This window comes from Barbus barbus (assembly GCF_936440315.1).
Source record: "Barbus barbus genome assembly, chromosome: 32".
NCBI lineage: Eukaryota > Metazoa > Chordata > Actinopteri > Cypriniformes > Cyprinidae > Barbus > Barbus barbus.
Window position 1 is genome coordinate 22,013,475 of NC_136760.1, and position 20,802 is coordinate 22,034,276.

The window sequence follows — 20,802 nt, forward strand, 5'->3', positions numbered from 1 at the left end:
GTAAATGCAGAAATCAAAATTTGTGGTAAAATGTGCTTGATTGTCGTGAAACAATATCACAATGCAAATATATATATATATATATATATTAGTCATCCTAAAATATTACTTATTTTTATTTCCTTTCATTTTGGGTCAAAATGTGACTGACATGTTTTTATGGGATTCACCCATGCGAGTTATTGAGACACTAACTTAAGGTACAAAACGGCACATATTTTCTTCAGGCAGGGAGCAGCACAGATTTTACAAAAAAAAAAAAAATTATAATGCATCATTTAAAAAAAAATGAATTAAAACAAACAAAAGACAGATAAACAATGTAACATTGTACCCTCAATCTGAGGTCTTAACTTTCCCCTGCACAAAACCACACAAGTGAGTTTTGTCTCTGTAGAGGGGTCACATACCTGTAAGGTACAAACAAAAGTAAACCAAAAAAAAAGAGCATAACCAATGCTCAAAAACGATTAAACGCGCAGGTGTGTTCGTGTGTGTCACTTGGTCAATGTCTACTGCAACGATACAACATAAGTGTTGAGACAACCATACAACCTTAAGTGCAGACCGACTATTACTCTGTGTCTGATATCGACCGATAAGCTACAAATATCAATGTCTACTCGTGACATTTCAAAAATCACACCTACTGCCTGATTGTGTGTGTATGTGTGCATATATTGACGTGTGGGGTTGCAAGTGTATCCTGTGAAGCATTGTCAAAAAGGCTTTCTTATGTAAACTTCTCTAGAACAACAGGCACAGTATTAGAGTATCACCATCACCAGATTCACCTTCCTGTTCCTCGACATCGTCAGAGCCACTGTGTGCATTTTAACCCGCGATAATGCCAATATACGTCCGTTCAGCTTGCACACAAATGACATGAAATGAGATTAACATGGAACAACTAACAAACATAAATATGGCACTGTCTAACATTCTAAGATGCTATTCACAGCAGCCTCAAGCACAGAGTCCGTGTCAGCCAATGGGGCGTGACTATGATCTGAGGGAAGTTGATGTTCATGACCCTGCCCCAGGTTCGAAGGGTAGCCTTGGGCGGAGCTATGCTGTGATTGGCTGGGAGATGTAGGGTAGTGAGCATGTTGACTGTTGCTGCTGATTAGGTTGTTGAATTTCTTTTTTTTTAGGTCTAGGATGCACTTGATGGGAGTTCTTCTGTGTTCCTCCATTCCTTGTTGTTGAGGTTCTGTCCTATAAGCAGGTTCTGTGTGGCTGTTCATAACCTGCCCATCGCTTCCGGTGTGACTTATAGAATGCCTTGGGGATGTCTCCATTACGCTGGGATTGCCCTCAGGGATGGCAGGCGTCAAAACCTCTGTACTTCGGATCTTCAGTTTAGGGCCACAGCAGAAGTCTTCCAGGAAGCCATCTGAGAGAGCGATGTAGCGAAACATCACAAACCATACAGCCAATCAAGCACAAAACATTTTTTCAAAATTGCATTTTAATTGCATTGAGGTTTAAATACAGTACAATATCTTAAAAACATTCCAGAAATTACACCATTGTTTTAAAGTAACCAAAACATTTATACTGTATATCTAACTGTGCAAAAAAATTCCAGTACCGTCTTCACACTCTGCTTTTTTTAATTAATGAAATGTCATTTTTACATTTTATAATATTTTTTAAATGTTATTTACTGTATGTTCTCTAAGGCTTTGGCAATTGTATATAATTATGCATGTGCTACTTTGCATAACAAAACTGATATGCACATTTTTCAAAAATTGAACAAATTGATCACAAAAGAGTATGAGTACCAAACTCCAAAAATACATTTTATTTACAAATACTACTTGTATTTAACCAAAATAAAAGTAATTGGAAATGCTGTGAAATTACTTTACGGTAAGGTTTTTAACACAACAACTGTAAAATGTTTAACTTAGGTTTTAAAGGGGTCATATGATGCGATTTCATGTTTTTCTTTGTCTTTGTTACAAGCCGATTGTGCATATATAAGATCTGTAAAGTTGCAAAGATTAAAGTCTCAAACCCAAAGAGATATTCTTTATAAAAGTTAAGACTTTGCCATGCCTTCCTAAAACGGCTCATTCAAACATGCCCCCACGTCTACGTTACAGTGTGGGAAGATTTGCAAAACACCGCCCAAACGTATATGCAATGAAAGAAGGCGTAACTTTTATTCTCGCTGTAGTATTGTTGTTGCCGTCGCCATGTTGTGGAGACGCTGTGTGTTTCGTTGCGAAAGCACTTTGTTTGGCCTTCCAAATGAGTACACAACTAGAAATCAGTGGTTAAGTTATATTTACAACACTGTTCCAGAATAGTACAATGCAAATATTCTGTGTGCAGCGCATTTTAAGGAGGACTGTTACCTGAACCTGGGAGAGTAGCCTACAATGCCGGCTGTAAACACTATAAAGTGGGGCAATTCCAATGTCGCAAGGACATTCTGGTGTTTCTGGCTCACAGCCTGTAAGTATGTTTCGATATTTAAAGAATTTGCTACTGACTATTTAAACGCGAGTTTTGAGTAGAGAGTAGTGCTTGTTTCCGTTTTTACGATCACAAATGCAGACATGGTGTTATGTTTGGGGAAGTCGTGGCCTAATGGTTAGAGAGTCGGACTAGTAATCGAAAGGTTGCGAGTTCGAGCCCCCGGCCGGCAGGAATTGTAGGTGGGGGGAGTGAGTGTCCAGCGCTCTCTCCACCCTCAATACCACGACTGAGGTGCCCTTGAGCAAGGCACCGAACCCCCAATTGCTCCCCGGGCGCTGCAGCATGGCTGCCCACTGCTCCGGGTGTGTGTTCACGGTGTGTGTGTGTGTGTGTGGATTTGTTCACTACTCACTGCTGTGTGTGTGCACTTGGATGGGTTAAACGCAGAGCACCAATTTCGAGTATGGGTCACCATACTTGACAATACGTCACGACTTAAAAAAAAAAAAAAAAATGTTTACGCGGCATAACACAACACATAAAAAGACCATATGAGTCATTACAATCAGTAATTATGTCCTCACTGAATGCAACAAATGCCTCGTTTATAGTGGGTTTTATTGTTTTAGTCTCATCGTGCCGGGACGTGCACGGCATCACAACATGGTAAGGGGCGTAACATTTCCGTCTCACGCTTGAGGTATTCGGCCAATCACAACACACCGGATAGCTGGCCAATCAGAGCACACCTCGCTTTTCAGAACGATGAGCTTTGTAAAAATCAATGTGTTTCAGAAAGGCGGGGCAGATAGGAGCAACAATAATGTACAGTGTGGAAAATAATGTTTTTTTTTTTTTTTACCTCAAACCACGTAAACGCATTGCATTACACCAAATACACAAAATAATGTTCTTTTTAGCAACATCATATGACCCCTTTAATAACAATGACAGACAATGAAATGGATAAATTCAACGAGGCTACCGTCTCTTACCTGGATCCACTAGTACCATTCGTTTGTCTTGGGTCAAGTTGCCACGTTCCTCTTGATTAAAAGTCCTGTCAATCATCACCATTTCTGATGAAGGGCTGGACCTCTGAAAGAACATGAAGCAGTGTTTGGTTTTGCATTAACGGGAATAATTTTAGAGTAATTACCTACAAATAATGCTAAGAGGTTTTTGTACATTATTTAAAGGGCTGTGTTTTAAACATACCTCTGCCTCCACCACAAGTAAGCGCCTATATTTGTTCACCATGCCCTGTGTTCTGTTTAACACTTGTATGGCAACTGTCTCAAACTCCTCATCAACTGTAAAGTCAAAAACAGCTATCAGAACCTAGGTCATATTCAGTCAATACTTATCTGTGGTTAAATATTATATATGTTGAGGAAATGTTGAAAATGCACCTTTGGTGAAATCTTCATCTTGCGGTGGTGAGCCTTGGAAAACATGATAGGGCAGTAATCTGTCAATGACATCATTAAATGAAGCAAAGGGCGTCCGCTCTGAAGACATGACTCTACTGTGATCTCGTCTTAACTGCTGGAGGACCCTGTAAAATAATCCCCAGTTATTTTTACTTTTTGTTGACACTAGTGGTGCAGAAAACACCAACTGTAAAAGATGTAGAGTAAAATTTGGGCACTCACATTTCTCCTCTAGTAAGTTGTTGAGTTGCAGGTCGCTTCGGTGTGAGAGGCAGTTCCTGACAGGCAGGAGTGAACGTTTTCACAGCTAAGAAATAATAAAATAAAGAAAAAACACAAAAAATATTAAGCAGCACAAAGGTTTTCAACGTTGATAATAATAATAAGAAATGTTTCTCAAACACCAAATCAGCATATTAGAATTATTTCTAAGGATCATATTACACTGAAAACTGGAGTAATGGCTGCTGAAAGTTCAGCTTTGCCGTCACAGGAATAAATTACATTTTAAAATATAATGAAATAGAGAGCAGTTTTTTAAAATTGTAATAGTATTTCATAATAGTACTGTTTTACTGTAATATTTACTTGGTGAGCATGCTTCAGAAACATACAAGAAAAATCTTACTGAACCCACAGTTTTGAACGGCAGTTTATATGCGTGTGTGTGTATATATATATATATATATATATATATATATATATTTTTTTTTTTTTTATGTATGTATGTGTATGTATATATACAGTGCCCTCCAACTGTCCTACTGTTCCCCGTATTGGAACAGTAAAGACAAAATTGCTCTGTTGATTGTGGAGTTAAGACATTTACAAACATGATTAAAAGATGAATATGAGACAAAACTACAGAATGTCACATTTTATTATTGGGTGATTCAACACATACATGTTTTACCAGCTAAGAAGTTCAGCACTTTTAGAGTTTCATCCCTCTATCTGATGTGAGCATAAGTATTGTAACAGTTGCCTCACAGGTCTTTCTAAGTGATCAGCTGTGTCCTGTTGCATTAATTCTTCAGATATTAAAAGCAGGGAATGTGTCGTATCAGTTATATCCATTACTTCTGTATTCTGAATCTTGCATTCGATGATGACACACACAAATGCTGCTTGAAAGTTTGTGAACCCCTTGCAGAATCTGTGAAAATGTGAGTAATTTTAACCAAATAAGAGAGACACGATGCATTAAGGGCCAGGGGTGAAAACTTTTTGAATTTGAAGATCAAGGTAAATTGTACTTAATTTGTCTTCCGGAAACATGCAAGTATCTTCTATTGCTTCCGAAGAGCAGTACTAATTGGAAAAGAATTATATTTCTACAAAATAAAAAAAAATGTGGACATCTTCATCATGTTCAAAAGTTTTTTTGTGTTTCCTTCTGGAGCATCAGAGAGTGTTTGAATTTTTTTTAATAGTTGTGTTTGAGTCCCTCAATTGTCCTCAGTGTGAAAAGACGGATCTCAAAATCATACAGTCACTGCTGGAAAGGGTTCAAATATGCAAAAGATGCTGGAAAACTGAAGATTCTGCAGGACATGGATGATTTTTCTGAAGAACAGAGCTCAGTTTAACTGTTCAGAACAAACAAGGGACTCATGAACAACCACCACAAAACAAAAAACAGTCGTGGATCATCCAGGTAACCACACACAGTATTAACAACCAAGGGTTCCCAAACTTTTGAATGTTTTTTTTTATTATTATTTCAGCTATTTTTTTTTCGTCTTGTGGACTAAATTTAAACATCTTATGTAAAATATCTTACTAGGGACAGTACTAAATAAAAAATAACATGCATTTTGTATGATCTCTGTTATTTTGTTAAAATTTGTTCACAAAATTTCAAGCAGCACTGTATGTACGTAATATGTATTGAAGAATGAATAAATTAGATTTCATTAAAACTAGTCACTGATGGAAACACAAATGTTTCAAAGGAGTCTTACCTTTGGTACCAAGAAGATTAACTAATTGTGTTTGCCCTCTTTGTATTGCTGCTGTGGTGTCCTATGAAATTGAAGAAACATTCAAATGTGGTGAAATGATAACACTTTTAACAGGCAAACAAGGTTGCAATAAAAAAGAATAGGTGGATATTAATTCAAATATGTTTCACCTGGTTTAAAGAAACTTGATACTCCTGAATGCCAGAAGTAGCTGGAACGATCTGAGTCACAGGCATAAGGAGGTGCTGTCCTGGGGTCACAGACAACTGTTGACAAACTTGTGGGCCTTGGACACCAGAACTGACCATGGTGAGGTGACCCGAAGCCTGTGACGTCTGTACAGGGGTTGGGCTAGGTGATGCGCTGGCAGTCCAAACTTTGGCTGTGGCACCAGGCCTTTGGGACACCTGCACAACAGGTGTTGGTGAAGCTTGGCCTATTTGACGTCCAGCAACCAAACCTTGATTGACTATCAGCTGCCCTCCAGTTGAAAAGTTCTGCCCAGCAATAAGCTGTACTGTTGTGTTTTGATTGGTGAGGATGGAGTAAGTGGTAGTGCTCATTGACGACGGGTCGCCTACTTGAGTGTTTGTTTGTAACACCTGCCCATTCACAGCCTGGAAGCCATGAACTGTCGTACCAGGGGTGAGGGAAATAGAAGTGGGTAGCAAAAACTGCCCTTGAGACAGATTGGACTGGGACTGTGGTTGCGCTTGTTGCCCCAGAGGTGAATGCATTACAATGCTGCTGGCTGGATTGACCACTTTCACCTGTTGAGCAGACTGAGGAGAGCCACTGCCTGTGTAGGGGCTACTGACTAAATTCGCAGTAGTTGTGGTGCTGGGTTGAAGCCCGATGTTGCTGATATTGTATACAGTTTGTCCCCCTGTCTGTAAGGGTTTAGGCTGAATGGGTCTGATCAATGTCTGTTGCATAGGGCCTCTCTGGATGATAATATTCTGAACTGGTATCGTCCCTTTATTGAAGGACATTGACACCTGACCAGCTGCGGAAGGGGTGAACATGGTACCTTGTCCGCTGTTGTTTGTCACTACATTTCCGCTCTGCCTCAAAAGGATCTGAGACTGTTCCAAACTGTTTATAGTCATCATGGAGGAGGCACTGCCATTGAAGGATCCCACTACCTGGATGTGTCCAGCAGGGCCGTTTGGCAAGGGTAGTTGTGGAACCTGCTGGATAAAAGCCTGAGGTTGTGCCAATGGTGCCACCACACCAGGACCTGCGATACCTCCAAACCCTCCAGAGACCAGCTGCTGAGGGAAAGCGGAAGCTGTGGGAATGAGAGATGGCTGGGAGTCCAAAAGGGCTTCTTGAGCCAATGTCTGCTCTGTAATATCTGCTTCCAGCAATGACTTCTGAAGGATGTCGAAGGGTTGGTCCTCGCCCCCAAGATCGACTCCATCTTGTGAGGTTCCACTGTCGAGGTCATCCTCGATGAACGGAAGACTGCTTGAGAGCTGAAGCTCAGCTCCACCAGCCTCCCCAAATTCTCCCAAATGATTGTGGTCGTCTTTGAGTCCTTCGTTGGAGCCACCCTGAGAAGAAAACCAAATTATTTGTCGTTTAGATGCTCTTTCTAAAACCCATTCTAGATATCCCATTTTGCATGCAAACTATACTTATACAACATTTATGGGAATGATGAAGTATTTTATTTAACTGTGTTTGAAAATAAGTTTTTGAGATTTTAGTATTTTCCCATTCCAGCAGATATGAGCTTGTCTTTCCTTGATAGGAACCTTGTCTATACTCACTGTGTCACTAGTGAAGAACGAACTGGCCGACCCAAACGCTGCATTAGTCACATCGTCTTCTCCAATCTGTTTGAATGTTAAATAAAGTTGTTAATAACCCTTTAATATAAAACACAAATGTCATATAGTCTAAGCATACTTACAGATTTACTATTTGAACCATGAAGATACTCATTCAATGCTTGCACATCTCTATTGGGAAAAAAAAAACAGTTCATGAAAACACTTCTGTTACGTTTGATGGGTAAAATCTCTTTTTAAAGTGGGCCTGTAGCTCTTTAAACTATAATCATCAAATTGTAATGCTGCTTACCCTATAAAATCCAGAAGACGGCGGTCGTCTTCATCATCCATTACACCTGTGACAGTAATTACAGATTTTCCGATTTTTCAATGGACTCCGCAAAGTACAGGTTCCTTAAATTTTAACTCAGCTCTGACTTTGGCCCCACTAAGATATAATTTGTATATGAATTTGTTCCTGAATACACCTGAAGGATCCAATAAATGTAGCGTGTATAATGTTCTAAACAAAATCAAAACTATGTAATCTGTCAGGAACCCCAGTTTGTCAATGAACATTCTCAGGTATACTACGTCATTTCAAGCATAGGTTGTGAATTAATGTATAATATTAAATTCAGGTACAATAATATATTAGATATATTAATAGGCCAAACTATATGGGCAATGTCAGGCTTTTGAAATAACTCTATGATAACAATGTAAACACACAAAGGTGTGACAAACACAAGTGAATTCATAATTTAAAATGTTTAAGTAGTTAATTATATGGCATCATTATATTTTCAAAGAAGAATGAATATAAAACAAAAAAATAGCACATTACTGATTACTACCGTGTACTAAACAGTAATAAACTGTTTTGACATTCCACCAAACACATAAACAGTAATGTTTGAACAGTATAACTGTCTAATATACATGCTACTTTTATTGAAATACAAATATGATTTATATCTTTAAAAATACATAAGTCAGAAAGAATGGCTGTACTCTTTGCTGCAGCCTATAGAGACTTCAAAATGGCGGCTGGTGATTGAAACTGCGCCACTGCTCGATACCAGCCGACAGACAAAAGACATTGTGACACAGAGTACCTGTGCAGTGGTGCAATGCTACTCGACTTTAATTTCAGATCATATTTCTTTGTAAATTTGTCGTAGGAACTTGAAAATGCATGTGTGGAAATGTGACAAAGGAAGCGACGTGGGGGATGGGAGAAACATGTTTGGCCAGTTTGACTGTTCACTTCACAAGCTTCTGTTAATGTTTTATAACACACTTTATGGTTAAAAGGCTAGTGAGGGAATGACATTCGTTGTCTGTGTTTTTCCAAAGTGATTACATGTTTGAACAGCATTCGATGAGTATGTATTTTCTCTTTTGTTTCAAAGCAAACAACGACGTGTTGTTAAAAACAGCAGAAATCCAAAATTGCGCGTGTTAGCCGCTATTATTATTATTAACAGCATACACACAAGAACAGAAAAATAAACTAAATGATCGAACAGTCTATAAACGGATTCGAACCAATAATAACTGCTCGATATTAAGATTAACATGCTATTTATATTTAAAACGTTTAACATTTTCTGAGTAGCAAGACTAAGCTAGCAATATCCGTGTAGCGCAATGTGGACAAATTATGACAGATTAATCCGGCCCTCGATAAACAACTAAAATATTGTTTAAAACATCGTTATTATACATGCAAATACGGGTTTTATAAACTAAACGACGTACTAAATGTGAGATATATATTAAACACTTTAGGCTGTGGTGAAGTTAGCAAGCCAAATGAGGGAGGAGATGAATTAGTTTTTTTCTTCCTCTCTTTCTATCTTTGTCTGTTAAGTCAAAGGGGCGGAAAAGAGACACGTAGAAAACCAGCAACCCCTCAAAATACAAAGTAAAACCCTGTTGAAGCAAAGCGACGCGTTTTACTGATTCACTTGTCAAACGGTGGCAGGGAGGACTAAAAAGGCTCTCCAAAACCCGCCTTAATCTCGCTGAAAGTAACAGCTAGAAACACAGAGGGACTTTGTCCATAAATAGACCGAGGCTGGAGAGGCTCGTTTAGTCGCAAATGCTCTCCTGAACGCGTATTTGTGCATCTGTGACGGGCGGCACGAGGAAAGGCGTATTCGGCGTCGGACGGCTCGTTTAACCCCGGCGCGGGTGTAGTAGGTTTTAAGCGGATCATCGGAGTTGTTGTTGATGGCCTTCTTGACGCCCCACACCTAACGTTATTAAGAAACGGCTGAATTCGTCGAGCAAAAACCGAATCGTTGGCGAAGCATAAATATTTATTTGAATTTGCATCACATAAAGACGACTTGAATACGAGGCAAACCCTTACTCCTGTCTCACTCCTCTTGAAACCCAATATCTCCATTTGGCAACTTTTAATTTGCTCCCCCTCCTCCTCCTCCTCCTCCTTCTTCTTCTTCTTTCTCTCTCCCACTCATATATTTTCCCTCACTGTCCTTGCTGCTCAGTCTGATAGATTTTGCTCTCTCCACGCTTGCTCTTCCCTCCCCGAAGGAAGGGGAGGAAGGAGGTTGTGTGTGTTTTTTCCTTGAAATTTTTATCACAAAATTATAATACACTCAAAGGGGAAACTCACCGTCATGAAAAAGCAGTGCCGTGTCCGCGGGGTTTCCTCGCCATCTCTGCACGGGCCGGTGGAGCGGCGCGGCTCCAGCAGAAGGCAGCATCACTACATAGTGCACTACACTCCATAGGGCTCTTTACTTCAAAGAACAGGGGTCTCTTAAACTCATTGTTTACTATTGAGAAGGTGTCTTCTGCCTCTTCTGCAACCATACAAGTTAAAGCTGTTGTTTTGATTAATCACTCCAAATGCCTGACATGAATAAATGAATAAAAATAGTGTTTGTATCAAGAGACAGGGGGCGGGGAATCCTCCGCGTCAACCCTAAGAAAATATTATAAACAATACCTTTATCTGAGTCTGTAAAATATAGGAGATTGTTGCCACAGCGACGCTTTAAATGTTATCAATAACGAAAACTAAAATAAAAATGAATTCAAATTTATTGACATTTTCATCACTTCAAAACGTGTTTTTAGTCATTTTAAAACTAATTTACTAACACTAACTACACAAATAACTAATCTAAAAAAAAACACTGATAAAATTAAACTAACAGCAATAGAGTGAACTTAATTAAAACTAAATAAAATATTAATTAAAATGCAAACTATTATAATAACCCTGCTGTTTTGATTACAATGCATACACTGACCATGAACAAAATTCAACAGAAAATCAATTTAAACTGTAAGGGATACAATAACAACAACAATACAGGCAATTCATCTAGCAATTCTAAGTACATTTCACATCAATTAAAAATCAATAACTAATTAAATATGAATATGACAGGAGAAGTCTAAACAAAGTAATACATAACTTTACTCCATCATTTAAATTATGTAAGTTTATTATGAACGGGAACATTTAATGCGCCAATAGAACGCCGCGTTACTAACGCTACTGATTCTAGTCCAATCATTGATAAGCACACTTTGACGAGTCGTCACGTGATCAACGTGCCTGCTGTAAGAAACAACATGGCGGCACTGGGAGTGCAAGTTAATGCGGGGAATGATGATGGAGAAACAAATACAGCTGTCAGAGTTCCCGAACGCGTGTTACGAAGGGATCAAGCGAGGCTGGAGGAGGCAGAGCGCCGGAGAAATGTCAAGGAGAGCCAGACCGTGTCGGAGGAAAAATGCGATTTCTTCACGTCCACCTTTAATGCTGAGAAGACAGCAGTCGAGAAGATGCTCTCCAGCTGTAACGATAATGACTGCGACAAAGCCGCAAAAACACTGGAAGAGATCACTTTGAAAATTCAACTGCTCCACAAGTTTCTCAATGACAGCATAATGTTTCTAACCCAGTATGAAATAAGACAGGCGCAAGCATCCCTGCAGAAGCTCCAGAGCTCTCTTGCTGAGAAAAGAGATGAGGTGTTGCCTAAAAAGAAATTCGCCTTTAGATCCAGGAACACCGGAGCAAGTAAGCAGCCTGCACCGATTCAGCAAACAACAGATAAGCCTGCATCTGATGTAGCTGGTACTGTAGTGGTGGATGCTGCGGTCTCTGCAGCCCAGTGTGGATTCTCAAATGCTGACAATCAAGTCTTAATCAAGCAAGCCGAGGAGATCCAGCAAGGAGATGTTCTGTTATCTCATCTGACAAACTGTAAAGTCAGGCTTTATGGCTGTCCGAGCACTGTGCACATCAAGAACGTCCACGGCTGTGAGATCCTCTGCGGGCCGGTGTCCAGCTCTGTTTTTGTGGACCAGTGCACTGACAGCACTTTAGTGGTCCCCTGTCAGCAGCTGCGCACCCATAACACCACTGCCACTCAGATATATCTGCATGTGACCAGCCGGGCAATTATAGAGGACTGTCATGGGGTCCGGTTTGCCCCATTCACGTGGACTTATCCAGGGATGCATGATCATTTCAAGGTGGCTGGACTTGATCCAAACAGGAATAACTGGACAGAGGTGGATGATTTCAATTGGCTTGCTGCTGGCACACATTCCCCCAACTGGACTGTCATTCCTGAGACTGAGAGAATATGTAGTTGGGATGTTGTGGAACATGCATCTTAACAATAACGATCTGATTGCATGATTGTGTGCACAGTCAATATGACTGAGATCCCATAAACATTAAATGCTCTAGAATTTCTCACTTCCAAATGAACTAATATAATTAATACAATTAATTGAATGCTGTATAAGAAAAATAAAGTCTGATTTGATCACATTTGTGTTTATTTGTGATTCACTTGCCAAGTTTATGTATTTAATAACCATAATCTTTAAATAAAATCATTTTTAAAGGGATTGTTCACCCAAAAATTTTTACTCGCCCTAATGTCATTCCAAACCTGCAGAAATCAATATAATATAATGCATATTAGCCTATACAATATAATAAAAATATTTGGCTACCAGCATTTTTCAAAATATCAGAATTTAAATTTCAAAATATGAAAAGTTTCATTTTTGGGTGAAAAAATTTCACTGTTACTCTTGTTATTCATAGATTGTCGTTAACCCGAAGAACTTTATAGTTTGTTAATAAATTTTGGAGTTCAGATCTTTCAACCTAAAAGCATTTTGGAAATAATGCTATACAGAAACACATCTTAATGCTGGTGCTTCTTTTGTGCATCATGTGCAAAATAATATACATGTGTACAGATGTGGGTTTTCATTTAATATTTTAAAGTGGTAACAGCTAATACTTATATAATTGCAGGAAGTGGCCTATTATATTCAGGTACTGTATTATAGTACATAGTGCAACCTTTAGCTGTGTTATTTGATGCGAGTACAATCATTATCTGAATATGAATTTCTGTAGGCTAGTCATTTTTTTGACTATTATTGTTTTGGGGGTCAAATTTAACAATAAGGATTCATTTGACTAAATTAGTTAACATGCGTACATTGGTAAACAATATTATAATTTATCAATCTCAATTAATGTTAATTTCAACCTCTAATAAATTCTTAAAATCAAGTCATATCGATTAATGTTTTGCACTACGAACTAACATTAACAAAGATTAATAATGCTGTAGAATTATATCCCCCATTCTTTGTTCATGTTAGCTAATGCATTAACTAATGTTAACATATTATTAAGTGTTAGGGTTTTGACTATCATCAGTTCCATGAATATTTCAACTTTGAGAAATGTAGAGGTCCTGTCAAACATTGGCGTGTTTGTCATGAACTCAAAGACCCTGGAAGTGTAGTGGTCTTAAGTCTTAGCCTCCTGGTTTTTGGTGTCTCTGTGGTTATGCCAGTCATATCATGTGACCCATCAAGCCAATCACACGCCACGGCAGCAGCTTACAGATAGGCTCATCTACTGGCCAGGGATTTCTGTAAATGGGATGAGGGTGATTAACTGGGTTTAGGATGACGTACGGTAACTTTGTGTTTAATCATTTGGATCCTTGGCTTTTGTCCTCCCTTTGCAGATAGAGGGACACCACTATTTGCGTCAGTACCTGAGGACACTGCTGTTTTAATTATTGAGATGAAAATCCATGTTTAAGTTTGTGAAGATAATGTATTACGTTGGTGTTTACCTTTAGAAGAACCTGAGTTGGACTTAGTCTATTATGGGTGCGAAGATCATCATGAAAGTAGCTAACAAGTTCTCGCTTTACTGGAATGGATTACACATTGCGCCTTGAAAGTACTTTCAAAGTTCAACTTCTGTCTTTGGAGATCACCAAACTCTGAAAAGACTTTTTTGGACTTTTATTTTGGACTTTAACTAGTTGTCCATCATGGCTCTAATGAAGGTAAAGTTTGACCTGAAGAAACGGGTGAAGCTGGCCCAGATGCTATGGCTCATGTACTGGTTTTCCATTATGGCCGGAGTGCTGGTCTTCAGCATGGGCCTTTTCTTTAAAATTGAACTGCGCAAGAGAAGCGAACTTATGGACAACAATGAGAGTCATTTTGTACCCAACATTCTAATTGGTGTGGGTTTTTTGGCATGTTTTCTCAATGCCTGTGGGGGCAAAATCTGTTATGACTCGCTCGACTCCACCAAGTTTGTGAAATGGAAGTCCATTTTGAAGCCCTTTCTAATTTGCTGTTTGTTCTTCAACTTCTGCCTCATTGTCACAGCAGCTATGTGTTTTGCCATGCGCATTCCTCTAGAGTTCACACTTGCTGAGGGCCTGAAAAATGGAATGAAGTACTACAAGGACACCGATACTCCTGGACGCTGCTACATGAAGAGAACTCTGGATCTCATGCAGATGGAGTTCCGCTGCTGTGGCAATAACAACTACAAAGATTGGTTCGAGATCCAGTGGGTGAGCAACCGTTACCTGGACTTCAGCTCCAAGGAAGTCAAAGAGTGAGTGTTTTTTGTTTCTTAATGGTTGGATGAAAACATTGTTTCCTTTCAGTTCGGTTCAATTCATTTTGCTCAGACATATTTTAGACATTTAGATAACGGGTTGAGAGAAATTTAATTTAAGACACTTAAAACTTTTAAATAGTTTGTTTTGGAAGTTGTTATAATGATTTTTAGCAAGTTTACAGTAAGGGGAGGGAATGGGTGATTCGCAGGGCTCAATTTGCAGTGTAAGTGGTATCAGGCATGTTAGCCAGTTTAGATTTAGTCTCTAATCTTCTTGGATCACATTTTCTTGCCCTCAGAGCTTACTGTCCCTTTCAATCAGTTGAATACCAGCTAGACTGGCTTGGAATAGACATTGAAATGACTAGCCGAATGCTTGTGCATTAATATCAATGAGTTTTTTAATGGCTTTTGATGTTTAACACCTAAAGGTTTTCTAAAGTGACTTGTTTATTAATTTTTATTTATATAAATTGTATTTAATTGATAATAAATGACAATGAAGTTATAATGTAGAATTTCTTGTAAATTGCTTATTTTTTGTGAGCATTCACTGTTTTCAAACTAAAAAAGAATGTTGCCATTTTTTTTTTATTAAAAATCTGACACCTAATTGATTTTATTTTTAAATTATAATTAATGTCAAATGAAACATTCATAGTGCTTTTGATAATCTTGTAAAAAGTAGTTTTTAATTTACTGCACATTTGAGTCGTACTTCTGTCATATGCATTCTGGAATCTAACACGAGTAATATGGAAGTGATAAACTAATACATATTTGCAAACTTTTTATCTTTAGCCGAATCAGCAGCAATGTGGATGGAAGATACCTAATGGATGGAGTTCCCTTCAGCTGCTGCAACCCTAGCTCTCCACGGCCCTGCATCCAACAGCAAATAACCAACAACTCGGCTCACTACAGCTATGACCACTACACCGAAGAGCTAAACATCTGGAAACGTGGCTGCCGAGACGCCCTTGTGTCCTACTATGGTGGAATGATGAACACTATTGGGATACTTGTGCTGATGGTCACCCTTTTGCAAGTAAGATGTTTAGCTTTAAAATATCGTAATGTGCTGATCTAGGATCAGACTTTAACCACATACATTCATTCCTCTTATCTTAATGGATTGTGCTATGACGGTCAAACTCTGATCAGTACTTAAGGTACGTTTTGTTCAGTTCAGATACTTAATCCTGTAAACTGTTCAAATCTTGCCATTACAAGGTGTTTTGTTGTCTGTCCCTAATAAGGTAAATAATGACTAGAAATAGTTTTGGCTACAGATTTGGGGGGATGATTTAAACCCTGTCCTTCTTATCAGACCATCCCAAAAGGGTGCAAAAGTGAAGGCTGGTTAGAGGTGTAATTATTTGTATGTCATCATACCATGTTTACTGTCAGGAGCCTTGTTTCCTTAATCAATCACCTAACATGGCACTTCCTTGGAAAACATCTACATTGCTTCAAATATAATAGTGTTCAACTACCTTGTAATAATACTGAAAAATTGATTGACATTCTAGGATAAATTAAACTACATGATTCAGGAATCAGTGGTTATTACCTTAAGAGACTCTTTTTACCTGATCTAACTTTTAAAAAGATTGGTAAATAATATTTTAAATATATTTTACCTAATATATATATATTTTTTAATAATTAGAAAATATTTCAATTAAAATAGTTGATTTGGATTATACATGAAGCACATTTTTTTTAACTAAGGTACCCATAGTTTGCATATAAATTTGAGACTTGATGGAAATAATCTAAAAACATTGATTTGAACAAATTCTGACAGATTTACAACATGCAGTAGCAACAACAAGACCTTGAACAAGGTGTGGTGGAGATTAGGAGTGTGAGATGGTGTGTTGACACTGAAGATCCACAGGGATCAAAGGTTCTAATCTGTGGGGTGGAGATAAATCTTGCTTTCTTGGAAAAGGTGATTTCAAATCACCAAATGGAAATGGAGAACATTTTATACATTTGATTAAAAAAAAACACATTTCTTTTATGTTTTGCTTTAGACTGCTGTAATGATTGGACTTCAGTACGTAAACACTTCTCTGTCCACGCTGGCCAACCCAGAAGACCCTGAGAGTGAGAGTGAGGGCTGGATCCTGGAGAAAACTGTCAAAGAGACCTTCACTGATATCATGGCTACGATGAAGGCCATGGGCAAAGGCAATCAAGTGGATGAGGGGGCAAATGAAGAGGCTGTTGCCACTGTGAGCTGAGTGAGCCCCACCCACCAAACTTTGGCCACACCTACCTGAGGTAGAGAGCTGTGGGACACAGCCTAAAACTGTAACTATATCACTCACACTACACAAAGTGTAGACAAAGCCAATTAATGAGAAACTGGTGAAGAAAAAAAACAACTAAATACAAACTTTTGTCAGTCAGACATTTTCCTGTAATTAAATTAGTATATTAGAATTCCATATTATGGTGAAATTACCAACAAACAAAACAAATCACATATTAATACACAAATGATTGGCTTGTAAAGAGTGCTTTTAAATATAAAAAAAAACAAAATGTAATTTGCTTCTCCCTTTGACTTTGTACTTTGCTACACAAACTCTAAACAATTTTATAGTCATATTTTATTTCATATTTGAGTTGATATTCAACTTAAGAATGGCTAGTCAGGGATTTGGAATAGTGTGAAAGATATAAATATGGGAACTATAGCCTCAGTACAGTGAGTCATTCTATTTATAAGGAGTAAACAACACCATCTGTCATATGACAGGTATGACAAATGAAAAGAAAACACATTTTAAATCACCTTTTAAAGAAGATAGACAGGTGTTTTTTCACCCTTGTGGATTTAGGTATGAAATGTGTGGAAGTGAGAGTGCACATACTTTTGATAGATGGATGAAGAGACAACAAGTTAGATGTTTTGTTTTATTTTAAAGTAATGCTTTATATAAAAAAATAAAATGTATATTTTTGAGGTACCGGGGTTGTGATTTGGGAAAGGTTATAAAAAAAAATGTAAATATATTTTTGTGACCTGTCTGATGATGAGTAAACTGCTATGTTCAGCATCAGATAACACATGATTTCATGAGCGCTAAAAGAAGAGGCTGATTTTGCAGGTTTAGAAGAATAGCAAGCAATTGAATAGCAATTGAGGCCCCAATATGTGCTATGGTATAGAGGGAGAACCAGGTACAGGGTGAGGGGATGCTTGAGAAGGCCCCTGGAGTTGAGGAGACAGCTTAAGACTGGCAGCTAAACCCTGACCTGTGACTTCTGCATTCCCACTGCTGGGAGCTCCTGTGCATTTACATCTGCACAAACAATTACTCCATGAAATGTCCCAGGCCAGAGACTGAAACTCTATGCTCAAACCTGTAATTTTTTGTAATTATTTGATTTAAATTCTAATTATGTGTCTATGTAAATAGTGTAGAATTATTTAATAATATATTTTTCTTTTTGTAAAAATACTCGTGAAATTACTTGTAAGAAAATTTGACATTATTAGAATGGTGTTTGGTGCGTAGTGTTTGTTATTGTGAATAAAACTTGTTTAATTGTAAAAACATGCAGATTTCTATTGCCCAGTCATTTGATTTCTATTGTCCAGTCATTTGATTTCTATTGTCCAGTCATTTGCTGAGATCAAAGAGCAGGGCATTCTGGGAGCTCTATGGGAGGTTTGCCTTATCCAATAAGATCAGCAGAGAATTATGTGATTATTTCTTTCACATGGTGTTTGTCGTGCATGGCACATAGCAGTGATCTGAATAGTAAGCTCCACCATATGGACAATTTTTGGTTTGTATTTAAAAAGTGATGTACATGAAATATCTCATTAACAAATCAAGAAGGTCTTTTCATATAAGGCACATAACTGTCGGTTTAATTGTTGCCTACATGAAACATTATAATCTTATGCTTTTAGGAACGAAACAGCATATAAGGCTGAAATACTATGGAAAATGGGAAGGCTGTAAAGAGGACGACTTTCTTTGGGTATTTTGGTTTGCCGACAAGCACATAAACACAGATGATCTGATAAAGACAGTAAGCTGCTTTTGAGTATGCTCAGCTTAACTTCTTGGCAGGTGACCTGGGCTGCTGCTGCATATCCGGTGAAGAGTATCAAGCAGTGTAGGATACAGAATGTCCTTGAGCAGGTACAGTATGTGTCAAACCAAACTGTGCACTTCTCTTTTCCACCATATTTTCCTTTTAGGTCACAGGATTTTTGGAAATGGGGGACACCATGCAAGTGCCAATTCACAATTAGCTTTATATTAACAAAGAACGTGATCTTATAGCTGTAATGTCAAACTTAGGTCACATGACATTATCACGTGGGATTATGACTAAGGTTTTGCAATTATTTTAAAACAATTTTCAGTTGAGGCAGATCACTATTTTCAAAGTTTGTTGTGAACCGAATCTAAGTTAAAATTGGTTCTGGTCACATTTGGATTTTTCTCAACATAGAGGATCAGACCACACATGGGGACTTAATTATTATAATTAACAGTTTCAACAAATAGAGCGGAGGAGTCATGTATAGAATGCAGTGCAGACACAATAGTGACAAAAAGTCTTTGTGGTTTAGCTGGCAGAACGGTGTGCAATGTAAAACATGGATAAAAATGAGGAGAAGGTGCATCTGTGCATGTCAGGTGAATCTATATAACAAATCTTCAGTACATAATTGGGAATTGACTTGTAGCTTTTAGTTGAGGGGAAGCAATATCACATTATACATTTTTCCCCCATAGTAGATTATATACAGCAAATAATTATGTTAATTCTTATAACTGTTGCTTTATCAGATTTATAAAAAATGTAACTGGCTTGACTCATTTACTTGCTGATTTTGATTATTCATATAAGGTGAAATGTGTCATTTTTTTTAGATGTTAAAATATTCTCTCCTATCCGTCTCCTATAAATGCGTATTTATTTATCTGCATCTCAATAATGATTCATTTGACATAACTTTTTGCACTTTCATATCAAATACTTACTTGTCATAAAACTCCAGTAGAGCAGAAATCCCACACTTCACATTTAAAGAGTATAAACTGAAAGGATTTGTACACTGACCTGTTTTTAAATCCTATTTCTGAGTCGAACAGTAGGGGTCAATGATAGAACTAATCCTTCAGATAAACACTGCCATATGTTGGTGTGTTCTTTGATGTATGGTGTTCAATAATCATTATTATCAAGCTATCGATGTAGGTCTCTATAAGTTTCATTTATTTCTCAGACTGAATTAAGTCTCTGCAAACGCTACAAAACCTGTTTCACTGTGTTGTGATGGATTGTCTGTTCTCTCTCTGGGGATTTGGGCTCCTCTCTCTGTTCCTCTCAGCTGGAAAATTGCCTCATCTCTCGATCCATCTTTTGCAACATCTTCAGGCAAAGCTGAGCTCCTCCTACACAGAATCATATACAGACACCCACCCTCACACTCAGTGGCCTTTATACTGCCGATGTTCACCCACTTCAACTGCTTCAACTTCTCTGCATGGTTTGCATTATGATCTGCTTTACAGCAGGCCTTTTCTGTTTTGCCATTAGCGATGAGGAGTTTGATTCATGCCAGTGACTTTTGAATCAGTTCACCAAAAAGATTTCTTCAGTGACCCTTTCTTCATATTGCATATTTATCCCAGTTGGTGGCGACAAATGTAGCATATTTTATGTTATTAATGAGGCATTGAATTGCTTAGTTAAAACAAGTCTTATTGTTTCATTAAACGTTTTCCTATTTACGAGCCTACTATCTAACGTATTCAGTCTTCTAAAATGTATTTTGTAAACATGGATTTTAGGTCCCATTTGTATCTCGACAGGCTCCATTAACTGCCTAACAAAAGCTGTATGGACAAACTTTTCTTTTAAGACAACTCTCCTGGCAGTTGTTTTCTTTCTTATGCCCATGTTCATAAAATAGCTTGCACTAACTGACAGTTAATAAGACAGAGGACTCACATGGTGCTCTGTGTCTTTAGCCTTTTACAGCCTCATCAGTAATGTCTGACTCTGAGAGTCTGATGGCTGAAGACAGCCCACACATTCAGCTAAATGGGATCATGATCTCTGTCTGTTTGAATGATGCAGGGATCTGTGTGAGTGAGTGTAAGTGTTTTCGTGTACATCTACTGTACTGCTTTTCAGAGAGTATTCTTTTATGCACAGACTAATAATGGCATGGCCACAAAGCCTTC

At 38.1% G+C, this 20,802-nt stretch overlaps 3 protein-coding genes across 4 annotated transcripts; 2 read left to right on the plus strand and 1 right to left on the minus strand.

Moving 5' to 3' along the window:
* Positions 1-100: 100 nt before the first annotated feature.
* On the minus strand, positions 101-10,506 carry LOC306852034 (BRD4-interacting chromatin-remodeling complex-associated protein-like). Of its 2 annotated transcripts, none has more exons than XM_079388626.1 (11): positions 10,256-10,506; positions 7,919-7,964; positions 7,749-7,797; positions 7,606-7,671; positions 6,001-7,386; positions 5,831-5,891; positions 4,089-4,173; positions 3,846-3,991; positions 3,652-3,746; positions 3,429-3,531; positions 101-1,396 (listed from the first exon to the last, which is right to left on the minus strand). In XM_079388626.1, exons 1-11 carry the CDS (start codon positions 10,344-10,346, stop codon positions 936-938), a joined length of 2,589 nt encoding a protein of 862 aa, XP_079244752.1. In that variant the 5' UTR covers positions 10,347-10,506; the 3' UTR covers positions 101-935. The 2 variants fall into 2 exon arrangements, with proteins under 2 accessions (XP_079244752.1, XP_079244753.1); XM_079388627.1 differs by lacking the exon at positions 10,256-10,506 and adding an exon at positions 9,989-10,131.
* A 169-nt stretch (positions 10,507-10,675) lies between these two features.
* Positions 10,676-12,512, plus strand: LOC306852035 (tubulin-specific chaperone C-like). The gene has a single exon (XM_079388628.1). The coding sequence runs from the start codon at positions 11,227-11,229 to the stop codon at positions 12,280-12,282; it is 1,056 nt and encodes a 351-aa protein (XP_079244754.1). The 5' UTR covers positions 10,676-11,226; the 3' UTR covers positions 12,283-12,512.
* Positions 12,513-13,663: 1,151 nt separating this feature from the next.
* On the plus strand, positions 13,664-18,139 carry LOC306852228 (peripherin-2-like). Its single transcript, XM_079388933.1, has 3 exons — positions 13,664-14,563; positions 15,371-15,617; positions 16,612-18,139. The coding sequence occupies exons 1-3, from the start codon at positions 13,983-13,985 to the stop codon at positions 16,819-16,821; spliced, it is 1,038 nt and encodes a 345-aa protein (XP_079245059.1). The 5' UTR covers positions 13,664-13,982; the 3' UTR covers positions 16,822-18,139.
* Positions 18,140-20,802: the final 2,663 nt, after the last annotated feature.

Bases quoted from the DNA above. Each gene is read 5' to 3' on its own strand.
- LOC306852034 (XM_079388626.1), bottom strand. From the start codon at position 10,346: ATGCTGCCTTCTGCTGGAGCCGCGCCGCTCCACCGGCCCGTGCAGAGA. The intron at 7,965-10,255 runs GTGAGTTTCCCC...TTACTGTCACAG, and splicing joins GGCACTGCTTTTTCATGACG to GTGTAATGGATGATGAAGAC. The intron at 3,747-3,845 runs GTGCATTTTCAA...TTGACTTTACAG, and splicing joins AGATGAAGATTTCACCAAAG to TTGATGAGGAGTTTGAGACA.
- LOC306852035 (XM_079388628.1), top strand. From the start codon at position 11,227: ATGGCGGCACTGGGAGTGCAAGTTAATGCGGGGAATGATGATGGAGAA.
- LOC306852228 (XM_079388933.1), top strand. From the start codon at position 13,983: ATGGCTCTAATGAAGGTAAAGTTTGACCTGAAGAAACGGGTGAAGCTG. The intron at 14,564-15,370 runs GTGAGTGTTTTT...TTTTATCTTTAG, and splicing joins AGCTCCAAGGAAGTCAAAGA to CCGAATCAGCAGCAATGTGG. The intron at 15,618-16,611 runs GTAAGATGTTTA...GTTTTGCTTTAG, and splicing joins TGATGGTCACCCTTTTGCAA to ACTGCTGTAATGATTGGACT.